Source organism: Xenia sp. Carnegie-2017, unplaced genomic scaffold (genome assembly GCF_021976095.1).
Source record: "Xenia sp. Carnegie-2017 unplaced genomic scaffold, XeniaSp_v1 HiC_scaffold_19, whole genome shotgun sequence".
Classification (NCBI taxonomy): Eukaryota; Metazoa; Cnidaria; class Anthozoa; order Malacalcyonacea; family Xeniidae; genus Xenia; species Xenia sp. Carnegie-2017.
The window spans coordinates 12,616,798-12,637,358 of record NW_025813481.1 but is presented as its reverse complement, the minus strand read 5'-3'; the positions used below and the strand labels follow the sequence as shown (position 1 = coordinate 12,637,358).

Below are 20,561 nucleotides of genomic sequence, written 5' to 3'. Positions count from 1 at the left end.
TGGCGACTTTCCTAGTGAATGATTTGGCACACTCCCAAAGTTCCCTGATAGGAATAAGACAAAGCATACATGTAAAGTATGTAAAAAGGAGACAAAATGAATTATGGTGAATGCCAGATTAGTAATGACCAGAGTGACCTGAAAAATATTTTATAATTGTATAATTGTTGTATTTTGATTGCAGTTGCATTATTATATATTTAAGTTACAGATACAAATACAACAGATACAAATTGACACACCTGTCATTTCTGGGAACCTTTTTTTCAGCTCCATTTGCTGTTGTGATGGTTTTATGGGTAGATGACCTGAGCTTGGTACAGAAATAGCTTGACAATGCAATGGTGGATTGTTTCACATTTTCATCAGCATATTCAAATTTGAGGTATCTATATAGCAAGAATAATAATTATATTAATTATTAATCTACTGGATTGTTTTCATTGGGAAAAAATCATCAATTAACCCATTAATCCTCTCTTTTTACAAGTACTGTACAAGGCAAGTAAAATTTTCTGTAATTATAAAATTAAAATAACAAAGTGGAGTGAATTGCAACTTAGTAATGAGTTATTGATGCCCATAAGCAATTAAAACAAATACTGTACTACACTTCTTGTAACTTTCTTACTGAAGAAAAGCTTCAATAATGAGGTCGCTAACAAGACAGCCTGGATTTAAACATTGAAGTTCAGCTGGAATCAGGAGATTTCTGTACATGTTTCTCCAGTTATCAGATGTGGCATGTAGACATGAGTAGAAATTCTGTTGCTCTTCTTGTTCTCCATCCTCTATCGTTACTACTGGAACATTGACGTTGTACATTTTCTTTAGCATATTCGCCCTTGTACCAACGCGATTTCGATGCCACCAATCCAACCGTTTTTTTCCTGTTTTTTTCATCTTTGCTATGCAACCGATATTCTTTAACTTTTCCATTTTTCGTTTACTGTTTTCCTTTCTTAACTTTTTTGGAGAAGCACGAATATATATCCCTTCACTGCTCTTTGGCACAGTGGCCCTGAGCTTAGAAATAAGGGTCTGCAGCTCTTTCGTCACATCACTCAAAACGTCTGCGTCTTGGCTTAGGTAAGTCAGTTCTTTAAGTTACTGTAATGTATCCCTTGTTATATTTGCTGCATGTTTTGCAGTATCTCGTACGATTGTCCTTTTTTGTGGAAGTTATCCCACAGCAACTGGTTGTACATTTTTGCTGTCTTGGCTACTTGACTCGATTTTGTCTGTGTGGGTGCTGGTGTTATTGTCGTCAATTTCCATGTCTCCTGGTTGATCATCATCACATTCCAATTCATTAACATCCTTATCAATCGTGTACAAAGATGATTCTCTGTAGTTTAGTGGCAGGTTATACCAGTCAGCACTTGTGTTTTCAAACACTGCAAACATATGCTTACAGGGGCATTTGAATTTTCTCCAGTCAGGGCAGCTGCAAGTGGGAGAGGCTAAATCAACCGAGTAAGTCTGCTTTGAACTCTCTGATGTTACTTGAAATCTTAACTCTCCAAGATCTTGCACGTCCTTCGTTGTGTACACTGCTGACGAATGTATTCTTTGCATGCAATGCTTGATAAATCCATGAGGCCGACCATGCAGAAATTCTGGAATTTCTTTGTTGTAAGCCTTGATGTTCTTATTAAGCTTCAGATTCTTCAGCACGTAGAGTTTGTACTGTTCTGGGCAAAAGCATTCCACAATTACTTTAGCAACACCGCTTAGTGTCTTGTCAGTTCCCTTTGAGAGGTAGTTATACTTGAAAACTTTATTTTGTGCTTCAATACCATTATTTGTATTGATCTTAATGTCTATTTTAGGTTACCTATATGCTCTTGCCCATCGTTTTTCCTCAGGAAACCACGTTCCTTCGAGCCATCTCTGAACTTGGGCATTATTTTTGTACACATCTGAATCTACAAGCTTCTTTTTTGCTTCTGCAACATTTGTAAATGGAGATTCTGTATTTGAAATCCACGGCGCGTAAGCCATGCTTCTTAAGAGGTGTAGCAACTTCTCTCTATCCTCGGATGTCAGACCATGCTCACTTTTCTTTGTCCATCTTTCCCATGCTTGTTCCCTGTGGAAATCACATAGAAACACTGATGTTCCCACGTCCTGAAAAACTGAAATTCGGAGAAAAAATAAAAAATCAACTAACTACTGTACATATAATGAGGCACGGCATTCTCAATGACTATGCTCTTACTGCAACTTACTCTACGTTCTCGCAATTAGTAAGCCCTCAGCAAGCCATTTAATTCTAAAATAGTTTCTCAGACCCTTGACAATTTATAGTATAGTTTAGCAATGTTGCAACTTACCTGACTCAATGGAATGAATTTCAACAACTGAGAAGTCGGTCATAAAATTTGCTGGCTTCCATTCAGGATTCCACTCCCGCAAGACGTGAAGTGCTTCACTTACTTGCTCTTCCGTTTCATCTTGAACAACAAAATCTCCTAAAAAAAGTGTTGTATATTGCTTAAAAACAATTGGACTTCACAATGCACCGTGCACCAGCAGCAGTCAATTGCCAGCGTGGGAGTTAACATAAGCAAATGATGTTGAAAATGACCATAATAGACTATAGTTGTTGTTGTCTTTGTATGGAATGAAAACGGCTAGTAAAAGAAGGAGATTAAGTTTATTGTCTTGCTTCACTGTTACTTCTACCTTCATCTTAGTTTTTTTTTACCTTTCTCTGCTTTTAAAACATACGGGCATGTATGTTCATTTTTCCTCTATTTTATTTTATTTAGGTATTTTTTGACAAACATGTATGCATGCGCATTTTATAAGATGCAAACTGCAAAAATACCGACAACTGCGTATCCGTTGTTGGTTTTACACAAACAAAAAGAAGGAAGGGTGGTTTTGTATGTAGCATCAAGGAGTGAAATCTCATTGCCATATTTGACCATCAGACGTTGTTGCCACTGTTCCTGATGAACATATAAAAGTTTCTGGCTTGGCTCTGCCGTTTCACTTTCTTCCTTCACTGTGCACATGCGTAAGTGAAACTTTGATGTGGGGTTTTTGCTTGTCCATTCGTCCATCATTTTTTGCAAATTCACCTGATCCAGTTTGCTAAGTTTTTGTTTGTTGGTAGCTGAGTAGATATGATTGATGATGTCTGTGCTGGTTGGATAAAATGACCGGTTAGTGTTGAGGGCCTTGGACTTTATCATCTTGGAACAATATGTTTTCCACATGGTAGGTAAGTAACTTTTTAACTTCCTGCCACTGTGTTACACCTATTTAATAAAAAACAGCCCAATAGTTCTGGATGATAATGTAAGGCCACCTTTTCTTTTTCAGTACGCCGTATTGCCGTTAGAGTTTGATGAATGTTTAAAATCAGTATGCCTCACCTGCTGCAACAAGCTCGTGGATTTTCTCTATTATAAGCGGATGGACCCCATTGGAAATGCCGCACACTTCTCCATGTGGGTGGTTTGTGCTTGCTGGTTTGGAACTTTGACAAAAACCTCTTTATTTTTTAATTTGCGCTTCATTGTGTTCTTTATCGATTTTTAACTTGTTCAAGAGCGATGGTTTAATGACTCGTTCCATCTACAATAATTTGGACACAACGCAATTAGTGTTGAGGCTGGCTTTAAGATGATTAGTTCCTTTAAGCAACGTCATATACATTGTTAAAAATTTGTTGAGTAAATTTGATTTTTCTTTGTTTAACTCCCACAGTCTCACCTGGTGTTTGTTGTTACAGGATGTTGGAACGATGTAGTCTGGATACACGGTTAACTCCCTAACAGTGATCTGGGCCTTACACCCAAGCTTTTTAGTTGGCTGCACTCGAAATCGTCTTTTTTGGCCAGTTGGATGGCCGTTGGTTCCCTATAGTATAGGTTGAAGTGTACTGCAGTTAATGTTAAAAATGATTTGTTCAAAAGTATATTATCTATTATTATTACGTTATAGGTGTGGTTCGAGTTTATAGAGTTTAATATTTCAGGTTTCAAGACTACGTACCTCTTCAGAATCTCTATTTGTCGGCCTGCAGGGTCCATAAATACACTCTAGTAACCGTATTCCATTGATACAAAACGGAGTGCCAAAAAATGGTATGGATAGATCACCAACATTGCTGCTCCATCTCAAACTACCTTTAATAACAACAATTATTACAAAAAATGTTGATAATTTTATTTATAATTATATATTTACAACAACTGATGAGTAACGTGAGTTATGAACAAAATTTATAGTGAGTGAAAAGTGGAACTTTCCTCGAAAGAATACAATTTTTCACGTGTAAAATACTACAAGTGCAATACGTCGTATCAGTTTAATTTATGTACCTTCATTTCCATATCGCTTTGCCGAACCTCGTAGCGCAGACGAACGAAGCTTGAAAGATGTCGATCCAGCAACTTCGTATTTTTGTAAAAACTCGTTCAAGTTAGTCTCTCCATCAATCCAGCCTAAGAAATATTCACCATTCTCTACGACCTCTTTTAAATATCGGCTTATAACCTGTCGAATATCTCGATTGTTTGCATTATTTAAATTACCCGCCATTATGCAAATGATCGCGCAAAAATAAACTTGAAATTGACTTTTGATCATCTCTCAAAAGTAGTTTTCGTGTTATTACGCAATCGGAACAAGTGACGTCACGACATGAACTGCTGTACAAATAGTAAATCCCCTTACAATTGGTTCATTTGAATTTTTGCTTTATTGTGATTGGTTTGACGGATTTCGACTGATAGCCAACTGAACTAACATAGTCAAGCTCACTGTCTGAATTGAATGTTTGATCGTTTTATAGTAATTTTTATAAGCATGATAGAAACTACAATCAGATGGAATTTATGGAAATCTTTTACAAATTCATATATTGACATGAATGCTGCTTTCTAAACTGGGAATTTTTTCAAGAGGGCGAAAAATTTATGGATGAATTGTAAATGCTTGGCAAAGACGATCTCGCGAGCGACATTTCAGTCATTGATATTCAAAAGCAAGCCAACATTGTTTTGAGTTTTATCAGCAGAAATTTACATCGAAAATCGTAAGTAAAGGACAGGTGAAGTGTATGCATGAATGCAATATATCAAAGTCAATTTATGCGAGTGTGTGATGCGATTTATGTTAATATGGCGTATGGTAAGCAGATTGATGCTTCTAAAATTGTTGTTGACGAAGGACTTTTAGCTATGATTTCTTTAATGCTTGGGGAATCGTGGCCGTTATATGGCAGCGAAATCCTACATTCCTGCAAATATATTTCAATGGACAAAAAATCTGTAGCCATAAGGCGCCATACTATTATTTACTTTATCATAAACAAATGTTTTGGGTTTTTCAGTTTATGATCATTGATCATTCAATCATTGGACAGTTGTACTACATATTGTTTAAGATTTGAGAAAACTAACATTGATTACATGAGAAGCTGTTTACTATAACCTGTGATTTTGAGTCTTCTGATCCATGAAGCTTTTTATTTTGACAATTTGACTGGAATGGTATTAAACCTGAGTATTTCACATACATGGAATGTTGTCCCATGTCACATATTGTCCTCTTTTCTAACTGAACACCTCATGTAGAGATGTAAAGGTGTGTTAATCTACGGCTCATACCAGATTGTTTGCCATAAATTCCAAAGGGCTATTGATGTATGAAAAGCATTTTCTATAAAGTAAAAATGTCTTTCTATGTATGCAGATAAACCTTGAAATTTGGCAAAACAGCAAAGTATTTTTCATGATCACTAGGTAATTTTTCTGATGATCATTATAATTTCTAAACTAAATTATTTCTGATTTACATTTAAACAAGCTTTGATCATATGAAAAGATATTTATCATAACCAGTAAGCATGACACATGAACCAATTTTAACATTCATGTAATTATATAAAAAGACATGTTGGTTACATTCTGTTTGTATTTGCAAATACAATGCTACTAGTGATTGCTATATAGCACACCTTGCATATACTTACAGGAGATAATAGTCTAGTGAAATGCCTAATAAACATTTATGGCATTAAGCTGTCCTTAACTGCAAATTTTCACTCTGATAATTTTTGCTTAACCTTTGGCAGAAAAAAATTTTGAGTTTTTTCTCAAAAGGTGAATTTGCTGGCATTGATGTAGAGATGGGTAAAGGGTTACAATAAACTTGCATGGTTTGAAGTCTGAGCTTTTCTATATCTATGAACTGTCACTTGTAGTACCAAATTTCTAACTTAACTAAACTCATTACATAGAGGTTTGAATGGGGGTCTCTAGGGGGGTCTATGCCTGACAACTTGGTAGAAATTTTTAAAGACTATATCTGTTTTTGAATAGCATTATTGTAAAATAAATTTTACGTTTCTAGACATGCTAATGAGCCATATATTTGGCATGATAAGGAGCCTAAATATTTTGCAAAACATTCAAGTATTGTTCACTTCATTTTTTTTTTTTGAAAAAAACGTAAGCAAAATGTGTTGTTTTTACGCAAAAACGATGCCCACAAATACATTTTGTATTGCTCTAAAACGCTGAAAATGGCATTTCCAAGGCTCTGAAATTCAAAATTTCTCAGGGAGAATTCCTCAGACCCCCCCAGGTGGGGAGCGCCTTCGACGTTTTATGACTGATGTTTGAAAAATCCTAGATCCGCCCCTGAATGAAATGTCGCAAAGTTTTATCATTTTGTTTAGCTTGGATTTTTTGTGCTATTCACTTCTAGATTGCTTCAAGAACTCTTTCGATGGTTTTCAAGTTTGTGAAAACGTCCAAAGTCCGGATGCAACAAGGTTTTCTTCAGCAAGCCAACGGATCTCTCAAAACATCTTGACCGTTGATCTTCGTAGGCAGTCGCTGGCAGAACAATGTGAGACAATTCAACTAGATCATGGTGATGGTGTAAAAGGGTGAACAGAATTCATTACAAAATTTAAATATACGTAAATGTAAATAAGTATGCCCATTATTTAAGGAGCCTTTGCATCGAACTCCAGCAGTGTTGTGTAAAACCTCCTTAGGTTAGTATATAGAAGATATAATAAATATTTAATAAAACTTTAACAACAATTTACACAACACTCAGAATCTCGGTGCCCTCACTAGTCAATCCTATCAAGTGTCTTCCGCATCTTATGCTGTGATGGAGAAAGTTTTAAGACCACAACGTTTTGACACCAATCCTAACGCTCAAGACGCTGCTAGATCGTGGTTGCACTGGTTTGCTACTTTCCAAAATTTTGTAGCTGCTATACCTAACGAAGAAGTGAACAAATTAAAGGTTCTAGTCAATTATGTTTCTGCCGACGTTTATCAACTTTTCTGTGAAGCGACAACCTACGAGGAAGCTATAGAATTGTTAAAAAATCTCTATGTTAAGGTTCCTAATGAGATATTTTCGCGACAGAAGTTAGCTACTCGTAAACAACAATCTGGTGAGAGCCAGGATGAGTATTTGCAAGAATTAAAATCGCTAAGCAAAGATTGTAATTTTCGGAGCGTGACATCAAACCAATATCGAGACGAAGCTGTACGAGACGCGTTTATAGCAGGTCTTCTTTCAACTAACATCCGCCAACGTCTTCTTGAGAATAAAACATTAGACCTTCAGACAGCTTTTGATCAAGCCCGAGCCTTAGATACAGCACAGAGAACTTCTGAAACTTATGCAGACGGAATTCCAATAACAGCTGCTGCTCTATCAAACAAGGACGGGAATAATTCGTTTACTAATCAACGGGCATTCGAAAACCAAGATAAAACTGATACATCAAGAGAACAACGGCATAGAAAGGTACGTTGCCGCCTCTTCTAGATCAGCGAAATGTTTCTTCTGCGGTAATCGACCACACCATCGTTCCGCATGCCCGGCTAAAGACGCCTATTGTTATAAATGTAAAAAGAAAGGACATTTCCAAAGAGTATGTAAATCGGTCGCTCCTCAGGCTTCGTATATAGCATTAGCATCAACTAAACATACAGTAGCAAAGTCACTAAAGAAAGCCTGTATTGATGTCTTGATTAATGGAAAATCTTGCGAAGCTCTAATTGATTCGGGAAGTACACATAATTTTATACATCCTAAAGTTGCAAGTAATCTGGGATTGAACGTTTATACAACTCAAGAGAAAGTAACAATGGCTGCATCCTCGTTTTCTTCTAAAATTCAAGGCTATTGTCTTGCAGATATTATACTTAAAGAGCGAGAGTATGCGAAAGTAAAACTGTTTGTCTTAACAAATTTATGTACGAACGTGATATTAGGACAAAATTGGCAGGAAAAACATGAAAGCATAATTATTGAGTATGGGGGAAAATCGCCCTCTTTAACGATATGTGGTTTATCAACTATAAATATAGGGCCACCGCCGTTGTTTCAATTTTGTCTGAAGATTGTAGACCGGTAGCTGCAAAATCACGAAGATACAGTGCCGAAGACAGAGCGTTCATCGCAACAGAAGTGTCGAAATTGCTTGAAGAAGGGATTATTGAAGAAAGTGACTCTCCTGGAGAGCCCAAGTCGTTGTAACCAAGAACGAAAGACAAAAGAAAAGACTAGTAATCGATTACTCTGAAACAATTAATAAATTTACTCAGTTGGACGCTTATCCGATGCCAAGAATAGATGATACAGTAAACGCAGTTGCCCAATATAGCGTCTTTAGCACTGTAGATCTTAAAAGTGCATACCATCAAGTACCTATCAAAAATAAAGAGAGAAAGTACACGGCTTTTGAAGCTAACCATCGACTTTATCAGTTCCGTAAAATCCCAATGGAGCGGCGGCCTTTCAACGATCAATGGATACTTTCATATCCGAAGAAGCTTTAGAAGATACTTTCGCGTATTTAGACAATATTACTATATGCGGTTACAATCAGGAGCATCATGATAAAAATTTGGAACTTTTTATGAAAGCAGCGAGGAAACGTAACCTAACATTTAATGAAAGCAAGTGCGTTTTTTCGGTAACTTCAATTAGTATACTCGGAAGTGTTGTATCTCAAGGAGAGATTAAGCCAGATCCGGAGAGACTAAAACCTTTGCGGGAGCTGCCAGCCCCACGTGATGCAAAAGCTCAAAGGCGTGTCATCGGTTTGTTTTCATATTACTCCCAATGGATTAAAGATTTTCAACTAAAATTAGACCTTTGTCTCACAATTTAGCTTTTCCATTATCAAATGATGCGTTGCAAGCGTTTGATTTACTGAAAAATGATATTGAGAATGCTGTAGTAGGATCAATTGATGAATCTTATCCTTTCCAAATAGAGACCGATGCATCAGAATTTGCACTTTCAGCGACATTAAATCAACAAGGACGACCAGTAGCATTCTTCTCAAGAGCACTAAATGGTTCAGAACTAAAACACTCGTCAGTAGAAAAGGAAGCAGCTGCTATCGTGGAGGCCGTTCGTAGGTGGAAACATTATCTAACAGGTAAACATTTCAAACTAGTAACGGATCAGAGGTCAGTAGCTTATATGTTCAATTTGAAACGTCATGGTAAGATTAAGAACGATAAAATAATGCGGTGGAGATTGGAACTTTCTATGTATGATTTTGACATAGTATATAGAACAGGAGAAGAAAATATACCAGCGGATACCTTATCGAGAGTGAAGGTTATGTCGCTTACACTGGATAAACTTTTCGAACTTCATAAAGCACTGTGTCATCCTGGAGTATCTCGCATGAGTCACTTTGTAAAAAGCCGAAATTTACCATTTTCGATAGAAGAAATTAAGCGCATGACCGAATCATGTAGAGACTGCCGAGAATGTAAACCCCAATACTATCGACCTGCACAGTCACATCTGATAAAAGCAACACAGCCGTTTGAAAGACTGAACCTAGATTTTAAAGGTCCGCTGCCTAGTACGGACAAGAAACGATATATATTGACTATCATAGATGAGTATTCTAGATTCCCATTTGCGTTCCCATGTGAAGATGTTAGCGCTCGGACTATTGTTGCTTGTCTATCAGAATTATTCTCGGTTTTGGTATGCCTACGTACATTCATTCTGATCGAGGGTCAGGATTTATGAGTGCTGAACTAAAGAGTTTTCTCTTACAGAAGGGTATTTCAAGTAGTAGAACAACAAGTTATAATCCTGCAGGAAATGGCCAAGTAGAAAATTCAATGGAACGTTGTGGAAAACAGTTTGCCTCGCTTTACGATCGAAAAATCTACCCATTAACCACTGGCAAGAGGTGATGCTGGATGCACTCCATTCGATTAGGTCCTTGTTATGTACGGCTACAAACGCTACTCCTCATGAACGATTTTCTTTTCAACGTAAGTCAACGCGGGGTGTCTGTCCCTTCATGGTTAGCTACACCAGGAAAGGTTCTATTAAAACGTCAAGCGCGAAATTCAAAGTTTGAACCGTTAGTGGACGAAGTACATCTAATACAAGCAAACCCTCAATATGCTCACATTCGACACGCTGATGGAAGAGAGGATACCGTATCAACAAAATACTTAGCACCTCAAGGAGACTTAGGATTTCAAGACGGTATAACAACTTCTGCCCCTCCAATAGAAGTTCAAGACACTACAATACGTCCCACAGAAGACGCAAAGATTGAGATATCTACGCCAACGGAAGTAGTGAGAGGAACAAATTTATATGATGAGAGTGTTGAACAGCAGTCGTCGCAATTACGACGTTCGGAAAGAAGAAGAAGAGCACCAGATCGATTAACTTATGATTAAAATAAAATAAAACAGAACGAATCAACTAACATTTATTAAAGTCATTCTATTACCTTGAGTTAGTTAAGGACAGTTATATTAAATTCAGCTACATATATGTTTAGGTATTCTTTTTTTGTTGTTAGGGTGAATGAACAGAATTCATTACAAAATTTAAATATACGTAAATGTAAATAAGTATGCCCATTATTTAAGGAGCCTTTGCATTGAACTCCAGCAGTGTTGTGTAAAACCTCCTTAGGTTAGTATATAGAAGATATAATAAATATTTAATAAAACTTTTACAACAAAGGGCAAGATAGAAATGACTTTGCACAAAATCAACGAATCATTTCTGTAAATGAAGAAGCAAATGACAATGTTATTGATATTCATGATTCTAATGCTTCCAAACAGGCAGCTGGTGTTGATGTTTGGACTGGTCAACTTTCTAAAGGTGAAAGGGATTTAGATAGCAGGAAATCATGTAACACAGATCCTTTAGATAGAATCTATGATGCAAATATTCATAATGTTAGTAGCTCACATGATAATAACGACAATCATCTAAAATCAACTCACTGTAATATGGAATTATCTTCCATTGATAGCGTAAAAATCGACGATGTTTATAAATATCTAATCATTAAAAAGTTATCAGTTTCTTCAAGAACGTGCTACTTTTTGACAGAAAATGACTTTAATTTGCTGGAGAACCGTGCTTCACAAAAGAAGACTAAATGCAGAGTAACAAACATGTCACTTATTAATTCAACAGAAGAAAACAAAGATGACTCTTACTACTCCAAGTTCCAAGAAAAACATATTGAACATGATCGTTATTCAAACTTAAATCGACAAATTAGTAACTACTCAGAAATGTTACAAAAAAAGTGCACAATGCAATCGTCAAATTCAAGAAACACCATTTATTCAAGGAAAAAAAAAATACCAAGCGTAAATCAGACGAGGACAGTGTCCACGTGAGAGATATTTGGAAAGCTTTGGTGGACGGTGACTATGACGTTTCTAGAAAAGAAATCTCAAAATACAAAGTTGAGTTGACAGATTCAAGACAAAAATCTGCACCCTCGAAACGAAACAGTTTTAGAAATCATCAAAAGACAAATCCTGTTCTTCGAAATAACTCTGCAAATTACGACAAGGAGAGCATTGAAATTCCTGTGAATAAATCAATGGGTTGCTTTTTGCCAAATGATAAAAAACTTCAATGTTTTGTCCCCAAACTAGATGACAAAAAAGAGGTACATATAGCTAAAATGTGAGATTGATATTTTTTAGTTTATGAGTTTAAATCAGTTCAATAAAAAAGTTGATACTTAGACTTGGAGAGTGAAATGACCATCTGCTTCACTTTTTGTAGTTAGAACAAAACAAAGGAACTTTTAAAAACGGTGAGACCAATCAGCTTAAAATTATTGCAGTAAGGAAACCCGTGAATAAGCTATCAAGGTAAAACTTTAAATTGAAAAACAAATAATCAGTAAATTTCATAGAATATTCACAAACCTTGTTTTTTATTTAGAAACGAAAAAGTCTCCGATTTCTCTTGATGGAAGTTTGAAGTCAACACGAGCCCGAAATTGGGTCATTTTTTGTAGTTTGCATATGGTTTGAATATGAATGAAAATAGGTATAATGATTTGTAGCTACTGTCATCTATACTTATTAGAAAATATCTTTTGATTTGACGAATTTGGGGCTTGCATTTAGGTTGTCTATACAACTACGGTGCAAAATAAGATCACGTCTTTGGGAATTGCTATTTGGCTATAGACTTGTTTTTAATAAACGAGGTCAGAAATAACAGAAGCAGTGTCTTTAAGAGAGTTTTCAAAATCAGTTTTATTGCCATTAACTCTTAGGTGCATTTGGTAGTGACATGGGCTTTCCAAACGTAGTCCAAGATCCTGAATGTTGCGTAGAAGGTTGCGTTTATGAACTATCGTCAGAATATCTACCGCTTTTGGATATATGTATTGCTTCTTCAAAGGTAAACCAACCACTTTTAAATTTTCCCTTGACACTTAATTTGCTAGTCCTCCGTCCTCTTTCAATCAGCCTAACGAAAATTTTTTTGCAATAATAACAGGGGATCAGCATTTATATACGTGCAGGCAATATATCCAATACAAAAGTTGAAAATTCAACCATATACTGTCCAATTTGAACAATCAAATAAGCAAATATAATGTATAAATCTATATCAATAATTATGCTTCTCTAGCAATACAAGAGATTGGATGTGTGAAAATCCTGCTCGATTTGAGCATGGTATAATGTCAACAATGTGTTGCTGCAGTTGTTTATGTTGCTCAAGAAAAATATATCTCGCCAGGTGAGTGAAGCTTTCGTTTCCTCTTACATACCAAAAGCTATTTTCTTTTCATGATTTCATTCCCAACTTGCAATATGATTTTGAATGCAAAACTCATTGAAAATTCAAACAATGCCACACAAACTCGGGTTTTATGAAAGCCAATGAAACCAAGCACAAATAAACTTATCATAGGAAGACATGAGGGAAGGCGTTTTTACCGAAATTCAATTTCTTTTCCTAGATTCTGTGCAACTGGATACTTCATTTACCTTGAAGTAGTACTTTATAAGAACTGATTTACTTACTCCAAACTAAGTTGAATATTTAAAAAGTTTCAGTATAAATCACGCTTTCGCCCTTTGAGAATACTTTTTAAGTAACCAACATGAGCGCAAGTCAACGCGTAATGCTGTTCATCTTACAGCAGAACAAAGTCAACGCGCCATAAATTGATATATTGGGCTCATCCTCTCGACTTACCATAACATTGTTGGATAGCTGTTGGATTTCTATTTTCTTACGTTGGTCAACATAACGTAATTCAATGTAATCAGAAGCTTTCCATTCAAATTTATTATCGATTTCTTGCTTTAAAAGATCCTCAGTCTTTGATTCGTCAACTTCAAGATACATGTGACGATAATTCAACTCATAAGTAGGACGTGCTGTACCATACTTGCCACAAAGCCAAGGAAAACTGCAAATGTGGAAAAGTGAAGATATTCGATGCCTTTTCCTCGTGCCAAATAAGTCAAAATTGACGTAAAAGCGATAAAAAACATTTACCTTTTCAAATTTTCATGGATGCTCCCTTTAATTTTGTGATCCTTTTTGAGAAAACGTTCTTTAAATTCGACTGTGTTGGGAGTGGAAGGTTCATCTACAAAATATTACACAAAATGAATGTCACTGGACTTAGAATCTCCTAAAACACAAATATCAAATTTACCAGTTTTTGAAGATGACTTGAAACTACGAGAAGTAATTGAACTCAGAATTTTTTCTGTGCTGCCACTGGAAGGTTCATGTACAGTTTCAGAATATCAGTTTCATCTATTTCAAAAATTGTACCTGAGGTCTGTGAAGCTTTGTATAATGTGCTGAAGGAAGAATATTTAAAGCCACCCACAACAAAGCAACAATGGTTACACATTGCTGATGAATTTAAGTGCAAATGGCACTTTCCCCATGCAGTTGGCAACATTGATGGTAAACATATCAACTTGCGTGCACCTCCAACCTCAGCCCCTGAGTACTTTAACTATAAAAAACATTTTAGCATAGTCCTCTTGGCTATTGCAGATGCAAATGCTAAATTCATCTCATTTGATCCTGGAGCCCCTGGCAACCAGTCAGATGGAGGAATTTTTAAAGACAGTCACCTTAAAAACATATGCAAGACATGCTATTTCCCACAAGCTGAAGAACTAAGAGATACATTATTGCCTATACCTTACTTTCTGCTTGGAGATGAGGCATTTGCTTTGAATGAAAATCTAATGAAGCCATATCCACACCAGACTGCAATAGGTGATGAGAAAGTTTTTAACTATAGACTTTCACGAGCACAAAGAATTGTCGAAAATGCATTTGTATTGATGTGTAGTCGATTCAGATGTGGATTCCGATGTCTTTTGAGAACATTGGAGTTGGATGTTCCAAATGCAATGCAGGTGGTGAGGGCCTGTATGGCACTGCATAACCTTTTGATAAGTCAGAAGGACCAGGGTCAGGAAAGGAAATGTTGTGAATGGTTCTTGGAGAACACAATTAGGCAATGAAAATGAAGTATGTGACATCCAGCCAGATGCCAGTGCCCGCCCATCATTAATTCATGCAAGACAAATCAGAAATGCTCTTAAAGACTATTTCTTTGAAGAACGGGCAGTTGATTTTCAATGGACAATGACAAACTAAGGAATTATAACAAAGAAAGAAATTTACCTCATTGGAATATTAAAAATATATGAAAACTTGTTTTGCTGGTTGATGTTGCCCTTTATATATATATAAATCCAGTAAAGTAAACTCAAAAACAAATGTATAAGTTATTTTGATGTAGAAGTTTAATCATTGAAAAATGTTCATTTAAAATACCCTAGTTTAATAAGATGGTGGTTTAAGAAGATGGATTATTTATTGATTGGTCGGCTTAATAAAATGGTTGGTATTGAGCCCGTGGGGGCTTTGTGGCTTGAAAAATAGTCGATTGTATGGCAAACTTGACACGTCTTTGTATATCTTTATCTGCCAGACCACGCATTGCATGTGCCACATCTTTACCAAAAATATCCCACTGGTCTTAAGGAGAAGATGTTGCTGATTTTGCCAACTGGTTCAAGGCAGATGTTGCTGACTCAAGAAATGGGCTATGTGATTGTTTTCTCTTCTTTGAGCTTGAAATGAAACTACATACACTTCCTGTATCTTCATTATCAATAATTGAATCATTCAATTGGTTTTCTCTGTCTTGTGGAAAACCTTCATCAATATCATTTGTAAATACTTGACGATTGTGTGATATAACTTCATCCAGTAAACTGCACTGGTCAAAAAACGTCCATTTTGATACATAAACTTCACTAGCCCCACTGCCTGTACTTTGGCTTTTTCTTATTTTTCAAACTTCTTCTCTATAAAATGTTCTTAAACTCTGTATCTTTGCTAAAAGTTTAAGCCAGAAATTTTATTGGAATAGACTTATTTGAATCCAAATAATAGCATATAAAGCTACAGATGGATATGTTTTCCTTTTCCAATTTTGGCATGCGAACAAGCTGAGTTAGAAGTTTGAACACATTGCCATGTAAGCAGGACAAGATATTTTTTCTTTGCGATTTAATGCAAACCAGAGAGCATAAACAATGTTCATACATCGCTAAAATGCAATTCTTTCTACTCCATTAGAATATTATCACTCACCTTTGATGCTTGGCAAATCAACGTTTGGCAGTTCAACTTTGATTGCTTGCAGTATTTCCTGGTAGTGTGCACTCTTTATATTTCTGTTTTTGTAATGCTCACTTTTGGTATTCCAAATACTCTCTCTTTCTCTGACAGTATCGAGCAACAAGCTCACCACTTGATAGGGCCAGTTTGTTTTATTACCCGCCATATTTTGTTTTATGTTAAGCCTGGGATCTACTTCGCTCCTTGATATGTGCCACTTTTTATTTGACAACCATCTACACGACCCATTTTTTGTATGTGATAAGTAGACAATAAAAAGTATGAAAAAAAAGGAACATACTCCCATCAACTAGAACAAATAGTTTTGTGACTTCGACAAAAATTCGTAAAGTTGTCTATCAACAAAAGTTAGTTGCCAGTTCGAAATTTGTCGTTTTAGCATTCTATTGTACAAGTCAGTACGACTACGTCACAACAATGAGTTTCAGACGCAAACTAAATGGATTTCTACACCTGAGAAATCACAAATTATCGATTTATGAATTATAAATACTAGAATGATAACTTAGGTGCATTGCATTTTTTATAACAATGTAATTGATACATGTTTCTAAATGTAGATCGTCCAGGTTGGTATAGTCCTGAGAAGAACTGTTTTTGTTGTTGTTGACTGACGTTTCGACAACTTTAGCGGTAGTCATTTTCAGAGTCAAATGAGGAGTAATATTTGTTATCTGGTTCTTACGTCATTGTAGTGTGTGTACAGGAAATGTGTATTGTCATTGTGAATTAGTGTGAAGTGAAATGTTTTTAGTTGTGATGTGTGATTTAGTTGTTATGTTTTTATTTGTAATGTGTGGGTGTCAATTGTGTATTGTCATTATGAATTAGTGTGAAGTGTAATGTTTTTAGTTGATCGTTTATTTGTATTGTGAATAAGTCATTTGTAAGGTACCGGTAATTGCTGTGATCTGTTCAGGGTAGTTTTTTCCAAGTTGCTACACCTACTTTCTAATGTAAGCCGTTGTCTATAGTCAGTACTGTAAGTAATGCATTTTGCCTAGTCCCAGTGAATGTTGTGCCTCGTGATTCGGTGATGTTAATGGTTGGTATAGCGTTTTCCAGTCAAAGGAGATATCCCCAAGTGTTTCAAGATTCTGGTGTGTAAGTGGCGTGTGGTTTGACCCACATACGACGCTGAACAGCATCGACACGTGTATAAATAAACAACACCGGATCTCAGAGACTTGGGAATTTTATCCTTAACGGGAAAAAATGAAGAGATTCGTGAGGGGGTACGGAAGACGAATCTGACATTGAGATAAGGGAAAGCAGCGTTGTAGAGACGATTGATTTGTGTGCGGATTTGTAACGAGTGACAGCCGGTGAATGGGAGTCAGAAATACACTATTTTCTTTGGGACACTAAGGACAGGTGGTTTCTCTTCGAATTTTGTAGCAAGGAAACGACGGACAATGTGGTCGAACAAATTAGTTGGAGAGCAATTGAGTTTGAGTAGTTTTCTGGTGGTTTCAATTTGGCATGAAAAGTCTCATAACTAGAGCAGAGTTTGAAAAAGCGGTGTAATAGGCCAGAGATTAAGTTGCGTTTGTAAGAAAGTGGGATAAAGCTGTTAAAGTTTGTGAAAAGACCGGTGAATGTGAGTTTACGATATACAGAGGTGGTGAATTTGTCGTTTGAGCGGTAAATGTCAATGTCTAAAAACGGTAGTCGTCCACTATTTTCCGTCTCAGAGGTAAAAGTGATGTTGGGGTGTTGATGGTTGATTTATTCTAAAAAGAGAGGAACGTGATCAACTGATTTAAAAAGGAGGAAGCAATCGACATATCGTCTGTAGAGAACAGGTTTGAATTTGTGGGGACAGTTTTTCAGCCAGTTTTGTTCATGGAAAGACATGAATATGTTGGCAAAAAGGGGGCCAAGGAGACCACCCATAGCATCTTGACATAGCAAATAGAATACTTGCACAGTTTTAATATTCAATCATTAAGGCGTTTAAATTACATATAACATCATAACCTTCAACGCCGTACGTCAACAAAGCAACTTTCCGTGATTATTAGCCTTAACATAGATGAAAATTTATAAAAATTAAATATACGCAGGAAGAAAATTTTCAGAAATTGTACTCATCCTTGTTAAACGTTACTTGTATCAATGTTTTAAAACATCCAACTCTATGAAGTTAATCGTCAAAAGTCGACTAGATTTAAAAAAAACACAGGAGATTCTAAATTTGGACAACCGAATCAAACAAGGAGCTACCATGCAACACCTAATGAGAAGAAAAAAACCTTAAGGATGTTGGCATGTAAGATATACAGTATTAGAATTTAGAATAGTCCGTTTATCTAAAATGCAAGAATTCATTGAAAAATGTGATATTACGCGTGTCAATGACACACTTCATTGCATAACTATTTAAAATAACAAGAAAAAGATCTTTGTTCATTCGATACTAGCGATACCGAGAATTTGTCTATTTTTATTTTCCTATTATCATTCTAATCGAATTCTTCCTGGTAAATGTTCAAAATTATTTTTTGTTAACTGTAGCTAATAAGAGACTGAAAGATATGTGTTAAAAACAGAAATTGGGGATTTGTACATGGAATTAAAGACTGTTACGCTCAAAAAAACTAAATTGAATTTGTGAAGTCTTTTGTTTTGTATAAAGGTAATAACAAAATGTTAAGACTTTTTCATTTAGGCATTGGAAGTTCGATTTAATCGCCAAGAGACTGACTTTCTATCTTATAGAAAAACCCAATACAAACTATTGGCGATTGAATCAAACGCCTGACGCGTGAAATGTTCTTAAAATGGTTATTTGGGTATTGAAAGAATTCACAAATGCAATCTAGATAGCAACGTGTTGTACAGTTGAAAATGAATGAATAGCGTTGTACAATGAAATGGGTGAGAATGGATGAGAAGCAATATTTTACCAAATGAACTGTTTTCATTCAATAAAATGTTCTTATCTGATCTGATATCGTCCAGCTGTTATGTCTATCTTGTATTTCTATAGAGAATGCAACGTAGATAGATTTTAAATTACATCAGAAACCATCTAACGTCAGATGGATTAAGGCCTATGTCAAGTTAAAAATGAACACCAATTTGTTCTAAATATTTGTTCTATATAATTAAACTAAAACAAATTTAACGAAATATTGTAGTAAGTTCAGAGGCGTAACTAAAACGTGAATGGGGGGGTGGGGTGGAATATTCATATATTCAGTTTTGCTCTACTGATTTCTTTTGAAAATGAATTAGCAAAAGAAAGTCGGCACAATGGAATATATAAGTATGCACCACCCCAATATTAACGTTCTAGTCAGACTTCTGTGTAAGTTATAAATTCAAATAACAATGCAAAAATAGAAATGGTCAGCAGTTTTACAGATTTGATGATTATGTCGCATTTTTATATGAACAGCATACAGACCACTGCATAAAAACATAGTTGGCAAATTTGCTATAACTATAAGGAAGGTTCTTACATGCTGTTTCCAGTAACTTTATTAACAACATTTCTAGGAGGTCTAATTAACTCTTGACAAAAATCATTTATGATGACACAATTTTCCTTAATAATTGTCTTAGTGCTGCAAGTTTCCAATTAAAAACGTTGTTCATCTTCCTGGTCCTCAGTCCAAAGAAGACTCGCCAACTTTACCAAACTTATCTTCAATTAATGATCATAAAAATTTTTTCCGTTATAGGTAATAAGCTAAAAATAACAAGTCGATAAAGTGTAAAAGAGAGTTATAAGTGAAATATGATAGCAGATAAAATACAATGCACTAGATACAAGCAGAGATGTTCTGCTTCTACTCGATTTTAATTTTTTTTATCCTTGTCATTGACTCTCATTAATTTCAAAATAATGTTTTGAAGTGATACATATTTACTGTTAATAATTACATTAAGGGTATTAATTAAGTCTTTGTCATTCCATCGACTAAAAAAACAACTGAAACTCTCGAGCAAAATATCGTTACAAATGAGTTGATGTGCTTAATAATACCTGAGCTAAAGCATGAAGTTATTGGTCCATAGACCTCAGTTATGTAATAATCATATGTATATAATTGTCTGACAAATGGCAAACCAGAACCCCAGAATCAAAGTGCTTCTGTTATGGTGCATCTTGTGAAAGTTGAAACTAAGTTGAAGGTAAAGTTTTTAGGCAGCAACTGGGATTACAAGATTTATAGCGTTTTGCAAAAGTAGACAATAAAAAGTATTAAAACAAGGAACATACTCCCATCAACTTGAACAAATAGTTTTGTGACTTCGACAAAAATTCGTAAATTTATGTATCAACAAAAGTTAGTTGCTAGTTCTAAATTTGTCGTTTCAGCATTCTATTGTACGAGTCAGTACGACTACGTCACAACATTGAGTTTCAGACGCAAACTAAATGCATTTCTACGCCTGAGAAATCACAAATTATTGATTTATGAATTATAAGTACTAGAAAGATAACTTAGGTACATTGTGCTATGAGTCTTGTGCAGGGACCGCAGAACAGGGGGAGCTGTGGAGCTGTAACCCATACTACCCTAGAAATTTAGCCG

The 20,561-nt window shown here is 35.6% G+C and overlaps 4 protein-coding genes and 4 long non-coding RNA genes across 8 annotated transcripts; 5 read left to right on the top strand and 3 right to left on the bottom strand.

Moving 5' to 3' along the window:
* Positions 1-242: 242 nt before the first annotated feature.
* Positions 243-939, bottom strand: LOC124439472 (the record flags this gene model as incomplete). Its single annotated transcript, XM_046989697.1, has 2 exons — positions 632-939; positions 243-389 (listed from the first exon to the last, which is right to left on the bottom strand). Coding segments are annotated over exons 1-2 (455 nt in total), but the record flags the coding sequence as incomplete, so codon positions are not given.
* Positions 940-1,205: 266 nt separating this feature from the next.
* LOC124439471 lies at positions 1,206-2,694 on the bottom strand. Its single transcript, XM_046989696.1, has 3 exons — positions 2,689-2,694; positions 2,337-2,496; positions 1,206-2,138 (listed from the first exon to the last, which is right to left on the bottom strand). The coding sequence occupies exons 1-3, from the start codon at positions 2,692-2,694 to the stop codon at positions 1,834-1,836; spliced, it is 471 nt and encodes a 156-aa protein (XP_046845652.1). The 3' UTR covers positions 1,206-1,833.
* A 195-nt stretch (positions 2,695-2,889) lies between these two features.
* On the top strand, positions 2,890-3,162 carry LOC124438614. Its single transcript, XR_006946147.1, has 2 exons — positions 2,890-3,025; positions 3,125-3,162. It is a non-coding gene; the product is annotated as an uncharacterized LOC124438614 (long non-coding RNA).
* A 34-nt stretch (positions 3,163-3,196) lies between these two features.
* LOC124438613 lies at positions 3,197-4,310 on the top strand. Its single transcript, XR_006946146.1, has 3 exons — positions 3,197-3,232; positions 3,334-3,461; positions 3,746-4,310. It is a non-coding gene; the product is annotated as an uncharacterized LOC124438613 (long non-coding RNA).
* A 2,836-nt stretch (positions 4,311-7,146) lies between these two features.
* Positions 7,147-8,532, top strand: LOC124439469. The gene is made up of 3 exons (XM_046989695.1): positions 7,147-7,797; positions 7,907-8,229; positions 8,364-8,532. The coding sequence occupies exons 1-3, from the start codon at positions 7,147-7,149 to the stop codon at positions 8,530-8,532; spliced, it is 1,143 nt and encodes a 380-aa protein (XP_046845651.1).
* Positions 8,533-12,483: 3,951 nt separating this feature from the next.
* LOC124439268 lies at positions 12,484-13,580 on the bottom strand. Its single transcript, XR_006946334.1, has 2 exons — positions 13,525-13,580; positions 12,484-12,786 (listed from the first exon to the last, which is right to left on the bottom strand). It is a non-coding gene; the product is annotated as an uncharacterized LOC124439268 (long non-coding RNA).
* Positions 12,574-13,640, top strand: LOC124439267. The gene is made up of 3 exons (XR_006946333.1): positions 12,574-12,717; positions 12,952-13,062; positions 13,286-13,640. It is a non-coding gene; the product is annotated as an uncharacterized LOC124439267 (long non-coding RNA).
* A 429-nt stretch (positions 13,641-14,069) lies between these two features.
* Positions 14,070-14,825, top strand: LOC124439468 (putative nuclease HARBI1). Its single transcript, XM_046989694.1, has one exon. The coding sequence runs from the start codon at positions 14,070-14,072 to the stop codon at positions 14,823-14,825; it is 756 nt and encodes a 251-aa protein (XP_046845650.1).
* Positions 14,826-20,561: the final 5,736 nt, after the last annotated feature.